Raw genomic sequence first — 12,333 nt, 5'->3', positions numbered from 1 at the left:
GAAAACACGAAATCCATTCAGCAGTCAACCAACTAAAAGTTAACCAGCCTAAAGAAGAGGGCGTCCAACTGGTCAAACCAATGAAATAGAGTGAGTCAACCCATGATGTCACCCAATACAAATAAAAAATAACACCTGCTCAAAACTAGATAGCCTCGAAAAGCAGCGAGTCTCTACGTTAAGTTGGTCAATCCTTCAAATTCGAGATCCCATGACCACGATGTTAGGCAAGGAAGAATTATGATGCAACACAAGAAGGAATTGTGATTCAACATAAGAAAATATCCTAACAAGATAAAATGTGAAATGATGCAAGGGAATATATGGGCAAAACAATTATGACACAAGGAAAACTATGATGCAATATCATACTGTGATGCAAGACAATGTACATCAGAAAAAAAAAACTAACTTTTACAAACGACCATGACAAAAAGAACAGTAACTACATCTGTATTCTGAGGGGACAAAAGGACAACTTGTGATGCAAGACAATGCATACCAGAAAAAAGGGGAAAAAAAACTTATGCAAATGACTGCAACAAAAAGAGCAACAATGAACTACATCCATATTCAGAGGCAACAAATGAACAACTTAAGTTAAAGCTCTGGCAAGACAAGCAACAATCTAGTGTAGTCCCAGTACCATCCAAACAGAACCCAAAAATCATCTTAATGTTGGTTAATCCTATTTATCAAGCAATGAAATTTTGTGAGATGGAAAATGTCTTCAATATTTTAACAAGACGCAAGACTATAGCAACACGTTTGGTGAAACTATAGTGCAAGATCAAGCTTGGATACATGAAAACATACTCAAAAGAACAAACTCCTCCAGATGACAGAGATCTTATTTGCAGGTGACGGTAAGGTAACTCAAGAGATTCAAAGGCAAAACAAACTTGCAGCACGCTATGAAGATTGCAGAGGGCCATAACAATAGTGACGCAAGTACCATCCATACAGACTGCTCAACACCAAATGCCATCAAGTGTCCATTTATCAAGTCCTTCAATTCAAACCGGCACCAAATTTTCCAAGATGACAAAAATCAATGATGTTTGACAAAGAACCCAAATAACTTGTGGCACAAAATGAGCAGGAAGTGATGCAAAACAACATATTAGCAAGATGAACTATGATGTGAGATGGAAAAGATATAACTCAAATCACTATTAAATTTTCTAAAAAGATTATAATTCTTGAAATTAGAATTCTCAAAAGTTTGTCTCAAATGAGTTTAATCTAACCACAAGGGTGGTGCTTGATTGGTTTGAGCTTGGACTCCCAAGATCAAAAGTGCCTGGAGGTCCCAGGTTCAAATCCAAGGAGGAACAAAATTCCCCTTGTGGCCATGGAGGTTCAAATGCGGTGACTCTGGGTTACACGCAAAGCAGGTGGTCGCCTTGGGATTAGTCGGCTCGCATAGCGGGTTGCATATTCAGGTTAATAAAAAAAATGAGTTAAGTCTAAATATATGCATACCCAAACCTTAACGGAAGCTAACCTACACATTTCACAAGTCATAAACAGTTATCATGCCCAACTTGCTACAAATATAGTCTATCCGAATTTTCTATAGGAATTTCATTAAATTCGCTGCTAAATGATATTCCGTTAGGATATGCACCGGCTGAAAAGAAGGATGATCCTTTGGAGCCCCCACAAAGCAATAATAGACAAAATAACATTCTATCTCAATATGTTTCATCCTCTCGTTTTAGACTTGATTCTAAGCTATGTGAATAGCTTACTAGTTATCATAATAGACCTTAAGAGATCACCTCTAAGGGACAACAAGAGTCCTCTAAAAACCTCCTAGTCCATATCATATCACATGAGGCACCAGCCTTGGCCCGGTATTATAATTGTGCACTAGAATGACAGACGGTGTGCTATTTCTTACTCTTCCATGAAACAAAATTACCATCTACACATACACAATACCTTGTGAGAGATCTCCTAGAAAAGATACATCTTATTCTATCTACAGAGAATCCATCAATCCTCTATACACCCTCCTTACAATGGCACCAACATGACAATGTTGAAGAAGTCTTGAAATCTTGGTTTTAAAAAGCCCGATGCGGTCTGAGGCAGTAAGGGTCCCGGAAGCTGATGGGTGATGCTGATGCGCTCGCATCACGCATGTGATGCGCCCGGTATTCAAAAAATACTTATAAATTAATTCTACATATCAATTTCTACCTTAAAAATACTTACCTATCAAAATACTTCATTAATAACATAAAGTAGTTCAAAAAGTGGCATTAGAATCTTAAAAATTTTGTGAATCGGAATAACAGAACACACAAACTACTACCATGAAGAACACAAGTAAATGTCTAATAGTCCCCAATCCCTAAACTAAATCACCAAGTGACCAACTAATACTCCCCAAGATCAGCATCATCAAACCCCAACACGGGTTCATCTCATCATTATCAAACCCTCCAATATCTGCTTCCACCTCAACTTCATCATCTTCATCTTGAAGAGCATGTCCTTTTCCTCTAGCACTTTTAGTTCTTGATGGACCCGACCCATCATCATTTACTCTCCGGTTCCCTCTTGATGGACCCGACCCATCATCATTCACTTTCTATTTCTTTTTTAATCTGATTGATAAGCGAGTGCGACTTCTGCTTCTATTAGTGGTTGTCGGCTTCTTCTATTAGGTCACCATTCAGTCTCACGTTCTATTTTAATCAACTAAAAAGCCCAACTAAAAACTGAAAAAGAGAGCCCAAACATGAAACATGCAGGATGCGCTGATGCATAGGTGATGCACGCATCGTGTGATGCGTAGGTGATGCGAGCGCATATGGAATCGCTTCGCATCAGCCCATCTGATGCGTTACCTCTAGCACATCAGAGCGCATCACGCATCAGAGCGCAGTATGCGTGCATTTTTAAACCAAGCTTGAAATTCCTCAACATACGGAGACCAGCATCCCTCATGGGCTACCATATAAGAAGCAGACACATAAAATGACTTTGCTCATTTAATATGAGATGTTTCATTGAATGCAGTCAAATAGTGGACTTTCTCAACGAATCTCCTAAATAACTGTAGATCCCTCTCGTGGCCTTAACGTCCTCCAGAAGAAGCTTATCTATTGAAAGAATCAGAGATCTATCAGCTTCTAACCATCTGCACTTTGTAATGAGGTCTACGACAGACTTCTATGAGATAGGAATGCCCCCTGTTGCAAATAAGATGCCTCAAACCCTAGAAAATAACATATACATCCTAACTCAGTAACCTGAAAATGCTACCCAACAGAACTCTTTAGGTCAATAGTGCTCTAATCATCAAATCTTCAACATATACAACCATAATAGTATATCTGTGTTTATATTTAAAGTAGAAAAATAGAACTCTTTAGGTTAGTAATGCTCTAATCGGCCCAATATGGTGTGGGGAATCCACTTAGAGTAGAAAAATATTTCTTTTATCATCTAAAACTTCAGTTTAGTAGGACGCTTAGCTAAATGTTTGTAGTTAGCAATGAATTTAGTAGCAGATTAATGAGAAACAACCTTTGGTGTGGCCTGGGGTTGCAATGACGTGCACCTCATGCCCAGCAAACATCCATGTGTCACCATCATTCAAGCTTATATCAATGCCAGGAATTCTATCCCTATCTATACTTGATGCAATTACCTGAAAGATTGACAACACGGTCAAAAGTTATGAAGGGATTAACTACTTGATTAAAGAAAATCTCATATACAACATGAAAAATAGAAAACTTGACTTGCCCCTATCAAAAATCTATCCCCAATCCATTATTTTAAAGATGGATATCGGACTGTAAATTCAAAATTTGGAAATTGCGTGCAATGCATTTTCAACAAGAAAACAAGTCGAATCATGCATGAAGAAACTTCAACTAGTTCAATATAGTCTTTTTCGTAGTACATAATTGGTAACAGCAGCCATTGTTCTTTTCCCTGCCTAGTATCGCACCTAGCATGATTCAATGGAGAATTCCCATACAAATGTCTAGTGGATCCCAAGTGTGCACTTACAAGGTGAGATAATAAGCATTCACCAAGGTAGGCTCCACAAATCTCTATAAAGCTCTATGGGTTCTAGCAGTTTCCGACCGTTGCGTTCTCTAGTCCTTTTCTTTGAAGGAAAGGGATGGAAAGGGAAAGAAAATAGGGGGAAAGAAAAAAAAATGCCATGTTCTCAAGGTTTTTAAGGAGGAAAAGGAAAGAAAATAGTGTTGATTTTCCTTCCAAATGTGGGAGGAAAGGGAAGGGAAGGAAAGAAATAATAATTATTATAAATATTTATAAAATTACATATCTACCCATCAAATACAACCTGCTGGAAAATAAATAAGGGTGTATTTGTAAAACCAACACCTTTCCTTTTCTAGCTTTCCTGCCAAAGAATATGAAAATTATTTTCTTTCCTTCTATTTCCTTCCTTTCCCTTCCATCTCAAGAACACAAATAAAAAATCATTTCCTTCCCTTTCTTCTTTTCTTTTCTTCTCAAATTCGGGAACACAACGTAGATGTTTTAGCCTTTTAGGACTCTCTTGTTTCTTGCATCTTCCTAGAGTACTCATAAGTCATAACTGTAAGCAGTTTAAGGAACTTTGTACATGAGCTTTGTACCTTCTCACAACTAGAAGGTTCCTTTCAGAAGGCAGGTTCTCCTATAAGCAAGAGACAGCTCTCATTTGTAAATCACCAATCCTACAACAGGTCTATTTAGCAGAAGGGTAGGAGTGATCAAGTGTTTAACAAGCATTAAAAGTATATAAAATAAAGCAATGAAGTATACTCTTGGGTTCTGAATGTGGAGGTTCAACTCAACTAAGATTGTAACACTTAGCCCTCATGAATTATCTAAAAATGATCTAGGTTTGCGACACAACCAAGAAGGTATATGATAGACTTCAGAGTATAAAGACATATTCAAGAAGGAAAGAGAGGAGAGCAGATTAATAAGATTAAAATAAAGCAAGTCTTGGATAAGTTATAAGTCCTCAAGTTTACATATAACTATCTTATGTTTAATTTAATTGTTTTATTTGTTTTTCTTTAGGATCCGTTTTATTCTAGGAGTCTTTTACATATTAGTTTAAATACCTTCATTGTTTACCTTTTAGGAATATAGATCAATTTATTATAATTCAATTCTCTACAATTGAAAAGGGAAAGACTGCAGCCTCTCGGAAGTTGTAGGGTTTTAATACTCTAATCTTGGCAACCTTTTATCGACTCCTATCAAATTGGTATCAGAGCCTATCGCTGCTGTTCTGGATTAGTAATCGTGTTATTATCCACGAATTACTGTTCACGATCACTGTTCACTATTCGCGAATCACTATTCACGATCACTGTTCACAATTACTATCACACGATAATGACTCGATCAACAACATCGAGGATGGACGAGGTGGAGGGAAGCTTGGGAACGGTCCAAGCGGAGGTGAACTCGCTGAAGGACGACATGCAGAAAGTGTTCAAACAAATGGAAACAATGTTGATATTGCAAGAAGAAGCGCTTAGAAGAACGGAGAAGAGCGGGGGAAAGGATGAAAACGGAGACAATGGACAACCAAAAAAGGCGGACTATCGTGTAGACAAAAACTACGATATTGGTCGGATTCTTGCGATAAGGGGGAGGAAACTAGAGTTACTTGTGTTCGAAGGGACAGACCCAGACGGTTGGACATTGAGGGCTGAAAGGTATTTCGCTCTAAATAAATTAACCAATGAAGAAAAACTAGAAGTCTTGGTCATTGCTTTTGAGGGTGACGCCTTGCTAGGATTCGAGTGGGAGAATAAGAGGAGACCCATTAAGCTATGGGAAGAATTAAAAACATTACTTCTTCATCAGTTTAAACAAGCGGGGGAGGGATCTTTATGTGAGCAATTCTTGGCCGTTAAGCAAGATGGCACGGTGGCAGAATACAAAAGGTTTGTTATGTTGGCAGCCCCGTTAGAAGGGATTCTGGATGAAGTTTTCGTTAGTCAATTCTTAAACGGGTTGAGTCCACAAATCAGGGTAGAAGTCCGCACCCTCGCACCGGTGGGATTGGGAAAGGCCATGGAACTAGCTCAGAGGATAGAAAAAAAAAACAAGATTTGAGCAAGAATAAATAACCCAAAAGGTAGCCGGTTGAACAAGCGTAATGGAGAAGAATATGCGGGAAACAAGGGATTTGTTGAACCCTCCAACAAGAGTAGTGGACAGGGAGGAAAACCTGTCGGGGAATTCAGAAGATTGTCCGATCAAGAACTTCAACAACTTAGGGCTCAAGGTTTATGTTACAGGTGTGAAGAGAAGTATTCTCCGGGTCACAGATGCAAAAAGGAGGAGCTTAGTGTGTTGGTGGTTCAAGAGGCGGAAGAGTACAACGTCGATGAAGATGCGAACATAGGGAAGATGACGGAATTGGCGGGGATAGAAATGGGAGGAGAAGTAGAAGTATCATTGAAATCAATAGCAGGATTGTCAACAACGAAGACTATGAAGCTAGACGGAGAGGTAGAAGGCCAAAAGGTAGTTGTTTTAATTGACAGCAGGGCTTCCCACAATTTTATAGCCACGATGTTAGTTGAGAAACTTGGGTTATCTACAAGAATCACAGAAGAATATGTTATCTCAATGGGAGCAGGAGAAGCCATGAAGGGACGGGGAGTATGTCAAGGGGTGAAGCTAAGTATGTAAGGAATTGAAGTTGTGGAAGAATTTTTGCCCGTTAATTTGGGAAACTCAGACGTAATATTAGGCGTTAAATGGTTGGCCCCACTAGGACCAACATGGGTGACTAGGCAAAACCAGGTTATGAGATTCAAAAAAGGAGGGGAAACCCTAACCTTAAAAGGAAATCCAGCTCTTGGTAGATCCTCAGTATCATTCAAATCGATGATGAAGACACTAAGGAATGAAGGAAAAGGGGTGTCCATGGATATGACAAAAGTTGAGGCAATGCTCAAAAGGCCAACACCAAAAGCTGTAACACAACTAAGGGGATTTTTGGGTTTAACCCGTTACTACAGAAAATTCATCCAGGGTTATGGGCATATTACAAGGTCTAACGGATTGTTTGAAGAAACAAGGATTCAAGTGGCAAAAGGCAGCTGATGTGGCCTTCGAAGAATTAAAGAAGGCATTGACTTCAGCCCCAGTTTTGAAGCTGCCAGATTTTAGTCAGCCATTTGAAATGAAACAGACGCATAGGGCCAAGGCGTTGGGACGGTATCAATGCAAGGGGGACAGCTGATCGCATAACAAAGCCAAGTTTTGGGTCAGGTTGCTCGACAGAAACACATATATGAGAAGGAACTCATAGCCATCGTATTTGTTGTAACAAAGTGGCGACCGTATGTTAGGACTGAAAGTCAGTGTAATATTGTATTCGTCTTGAAAGTTTATTTTGTCTATAATTGTAGAAAAGTCATCATGTTTGACTATTCTTAGATAGTTTGACTTTGACCATTTGTGTAATGTTTGACCCTATAAATAGGGTGAAGTCTTGTAATCTTTGCAAGAGCTCCATTGTAAAATTCTAAATACGTATATTGAAGTTTGACTAGATTTCAGATCTTGACTTTTCCTCTCAAACTCTCTCATCTCTCCTCTCATGTTCTTCAAGGCTAAATCATAAACTGCCATGGATTCATTGAAGATATCTTAAAGATTGATCAAAGTGACCTCACAATTGGTATCAGAGCAAGTTGTGCAAGAAATCAACAAAAGAAATCAGAGATTTTGAAGATTTTTCGAAGATTAATTTCTAGAATTTTTTTTTCTTCGTGTTCTTATATTTTTTTTAAGTTTGATCCAAAAAATTTTGGAAAATTTTGTGTTTTTCGTGTTAAAACCATGATCAATACGTGCGAAATTTCAATGTGAATCTTTGTTATTCACAAATTTTTGTGGTTTGATCATTGCCTTTTCAAGATTTAATCGTTTTTGTGTTTTATAATTTTCTTGTGTCCTTGAATTTTTTTTAAAAACTGTGTTTTTGATCCATTTTTTGTTAAAATTCTTGTGTCTTTTCTGTTTTTAATCCTAAATCGCTCAAAATCTGAATCATCTCAGCCCATTTAGATTAGGCCCAACAAACTTGGACTATTTCATCGCTCAAAGTCTGAATCAACAGGTTTTTCAAATCGCTCAAGTTCTTGAGCTCCTTGTCCGATCAAGTGATTAAATCGATCACAACCTGAGCGGACAAGAGTTTAAATCGCAGAGGTCTTGATCGGATTATCAGCAGGTTGAAGAGTTCGACTAGAAGCTAGACTTGAGCGATGTCGGACACTAGGGGAGACAAGGTTCATCAAATTCGGACACAAAGGTAACTTATATTGATCGAATTCGGACATAAGGTAAGTTTGGATTGACCGTATACGGTCATCAATTGAACGATTTAATCAGCAAAGTGAGCGATTTACAGGTTACACTGAGCGATTTATTACATCTCTAGAGTGAGATTGTTAAGCGATTTATACTTGGTGTTTTAAACCTGCAGTGTGTTGAGCGAACTTCTTCATAACAGTGTAAGCGATTTTGTGTTTATCGCACACTTCATAAGTGATTTAAAAAGTAAATCGCTTGGGGCTTGATCGGAGTTTTCTTTCATTGCATAAGGTTTGATCGAATTTGGTCTTAATTCATTCATCCCCTTGTCCGATTTCACTCTGTCCGTATTCAAATTCATTCGATTTCATTAAATTGGCTGCCTTGAACAGATTTCTAGGACTGGGTTAGAGAGCCTGAGGTAAGCAATTTAATTGTTTTACTTGATTGTGCTGAGCGATTTAAGTTCATCTGTTTAAACTATTAACTGTCATTTGCTGTGAGCGGTTTAACTAGCATGGTGAGCGATTTAAGAGTGAATCCAGACTTACTTCATGTAGTAAGCTGTTTAGATTTTTTTGTGTGATCTGATAGTGAACGGACTGTGAGCAAGCAGTTTAGATAACTTCATTGACCGGATTCTGAATTAGGTCAGAGTGTTCGATACAGTAAGCGGATTTAGCTAAATCTAGAATTGCTATTCTGTTCGTTTTTGCTTTCAATCTCGAATTTTCAGCTTCAATTTCATCTATTTTGATCTAAATCGCATAATAGTGCTTGTCAATTTAAGCTTTTGCCTTCATCGCTCAACAGATTTCAGCCGGATTCACGGTATTCAACAGGCTCAATCGATTTCACCCTCATCGTTCAAGAAATTGCTCAAGAAATTGGGTGTATTTGTGGTTTATTGCACAGACCTTGCATCCGTTTTAATCAAGATCAAGAAATTGTTCAGCTCCAACAGTCTCATTGAATAGCAAAAACAGCCTGTTTATCAGCTTGGTATCTTCTAACTGTTTTCATATAAACAAGCTATCATAACTGTTTTGCTAACGATCATCTAAGTTTCTTTGAGTTCATTTTTTAGAAAGCTGCATGTTACCAGTAAGTTCTTTCATAAACAAGTTCTTTCATTATACAAGATTGGAAGATACTTTTGTCCGGATTCAAGACAGTCATCTGGTGTAGACATTAGACAGCAGCTGTGTTTTCTCGATAACCTCTTTGTCCGTTTTCAATCATCTCTCGACCTAAACTTGATTCACGGACATCTTCACCTGGATACAGTTTGACTTTCTGTTTGAATTCATCTTTATTGCAAAATCTGTAAATTGAATTTGACTTGGTTGTTTTGGACAGATTAGTGTTGGATTATTGTTTGATTTTGGTTTCTTGACAGAAGCAGTTTGCTGTAGTAATTGTTATCTTGGGTTATTTGTAATAAGGAGCTAGGTGGCAGGTAGCTTCAATGGTTGGAATGCATTTGAATCATACACTCTGATTTTGTGTTGCCAGAACATAGTTTAGTCTGATTAGGTGTTAAGTCACACAAGTTTTACATCTTTGTGCATAGTCTCATCCTGTCTTTGACATACTTCAGATGGTATCATCTTGAATTTTATATGGTTGCTGTGTGTTGTAATAGTCTGATTGGCAGCAGTTTTTGTGTTTTTGGTACTATCTTTTTCTGTTGTTGCTGCATTTTACACTTGTCTGCTGGCTCATTGTATTTGGATGCTTGTTACTGCTGTCTTTGTTTTAGGACTGTTTGTTGATGGTGTTGCATCACAGCTGATTGATGATTAGTAAACCTGTTGTGGAGTGATCAAGCTGCAGGAAGTTCTTTATACAGGCAAATTTGATCAAGTCTAAGCTTACAGTGAAGAGAGTTCATAATAGTGAAGCTATATTGTATTGTATTTTGTCTGATCTGTAATTGTAAAGGTTTCTGTTGATTTGTTTTGAACAGTTGTATTGGGTTTGTTTCTTCGAGGACTTATTTTTGTTTGGTTTAAATTTTTGTTTAGATTTTAATTTTTGGATCATCGTTTATCTGTTTGTTTTTGTTCTGTGTTTAAACTGTTTGAGAATGCTTAGTCTATTTTACGTCGTATAATATAAAACTTGATGTTGATTGTATTGATTGAAAAATAATAATAGTCTGATACACTTTATATAGGTAAACTAATTACACTTTGGACCCTAGACAATATTAAAAAATATAAACTAGACTAGCTGACTTAGTCTAACATTCCCCCGCAAGTTCAGCGCGGTTAGCAATCTGCAACTTGGACCGTAGAAACTCAAACTTCTGAGAAGACAAGGGCTTTGTAAAAATATCAGCAATTTGGTCGTCTGTGGAGATGAACTTGACAATTAGTTTCCCTTGAGTAACTTGTTCACGAACAAAGTTATAGTCTACTTCAACATGCTTGGTACGGGCATGAAAGACAGGATTAGCTGTGAGATATGTCGCGCCAAGATTATCACACCAAAGGGTAGGGGCCTTGCTATTCAATCCAAGTTCCTGAAGAAGAGACTTCAGCCAAATCAACTCAGCAACAGTATTTGCAATGGCCTTATACTCGGACTCTGTTGAAGATCGAGAGACAGTTTTCTGCTTGCGAGCAGACCAAGAAATAAGATTCGAGCCCAAGTAGATAGCATATCCCCCCGTGGATCGACGATCGATTGGGCAACCAGCCCAGTCAGAGTCTGAGTAAGCTTGAAGATTTTGGTTCCAATGAGAATCAGAAAAGGCTTGAAGCTGATAGACTGTATTGTGACAAATCCACAAACCCAAATTGATGGTGCCCTTGAGGTAACGTAAGATCCGTTTTACTCCGGCCCAATGATTTTCAGTCGGAGCATGCATGAACTGGCAAACTTTATTGACTGCAAAGGCAATATCAGGACGAAAAAGGGTAGCATACTGAAGAGCCCCGACGGTCTGCCTATAGCGAGAGGGATCATCGATAAATGGGCTATCATCCGGTAACAACACTTGACAGGTGCTTATTGGAGTAGCAATTGGTTTACAGTCTGCAAGGCCAGCACGGTGTAAGATCTCACAAACATATTTCCGTTGTGAGAGAACTAAGTCTGCCCCCTTGTGAACAACTTCGACCCCCAAAAAWTAATGTAGYTRCCCCATATSTTTAAGAGCAAAGAGWGTATGGAGCTGGTCAACGACGGTGGCGATAGCAGTGGAGTTGTTACCGGTGATGATGATGTCATCAACATATACCAGAAGGTAGATAAGAGAGCCAGGAGATTTGAGAATAAAAGGTGAGGGGTCGGTTTTGGACCCATAAAAACCCAACTGTTGAAGAGCAGTAGACAGTTTTATAAACCAGGCACGAGGGGCTTGTTTGAGCCCATACAACGACTTGTGTAACAAGCAGATATGATCAGGTTTGGTTTGATCAATGAAGCCAGGAGGTTGACGCATGTAAACAGTTTCCTTGAGATCACCATGCAGAAATGTGGTCTGAATGTCCAACTGTCTGAGAGGCCATTTGTTGGTGACAGCAAGAGACAGGACAGTGCGAATAGTGACAGGCTTGATAACGGGGCTGAAAGTCATGATAATCCACGCCATGCTGTTGGTGAAAACCTTTGGCCACAAGGCGGGCTTTGTACCTGGTAATCTTTCCATGTTCATCAGTTTTTAACTGGTAAACCCATTTACAATTAACAACATTAGCATTAGAAATAGGGGGCACAAGTGTCCACGTGCCATTYCTATGAAGCGCAGCCAACTCATCAGCCATTGCTTGGCGCCATTCTAAAGACTTGTTAGCAACGATAAAACTGGTGGGTTCAAGAGATAGAGGTGAGGGAGCGGTGGCAGAGTAAGCGGCTGGGTTATATCGGTCAGGTTGTTTGGGATTGGGGCGAAGGTTGGAAGGCCGAGGTCGAGAGACGGGTGGTGGAGTATGGGTAAGTTCGGGCGGGGAGGCATCAGAAGGAGGTGGAATAGGTGATGATGGTGATGAT

The 12,333-nt window shown here is 38.8% G+C and overlaps 1 protein-coding gene across 1 annotated transcript in view; it reads right to left on the bottom strand.

Annotated features, from left to right (window-relative positions):
• The window catches only part of LOC112503219 (probable hydroxyacylglutathione hydrolase 2, chloroplastic), a 41,270-nt gene that overhangs the window by 16,122 nt on the left and 12,815 nt on the right, over positions 1-12,333 (bottom strand). Inside the window, exon 4 of the mRNA XM_025107282.1 lies at positions 3,544-3,667. Coding sequence (XP_024963050.1) covers positions 3,544-3,667 — 124 coding nt within the window. The remainder of the gene's footprint in view (positions 1-3,543; positions 3,668-12,333) is intronic.

The sequence above is a fragment of the Cynara cardunculus genome, unplaced genomic scaffold, assembly GCF_001531365.2.
Source record: "Cynara cardunculus var. scolymus isolate 2C unplaced genomic scaffold, CcrdV1 Un_Scaffold_2685, whole genome shotgun sequence".
NCBI classification, from domain to species: domain Eukaryota; kingdom Viridiplantae; phylum Streptophyta; class Magnoliopsida; order Asterales; family Asteraceae; genus Cynara; species Cynara cardunculus.
The sequence above is the reverse complement of the archived record's forward strand: the minus strand, read 5'-3'. Positions and strand labels throughout refer to the sequence as shown.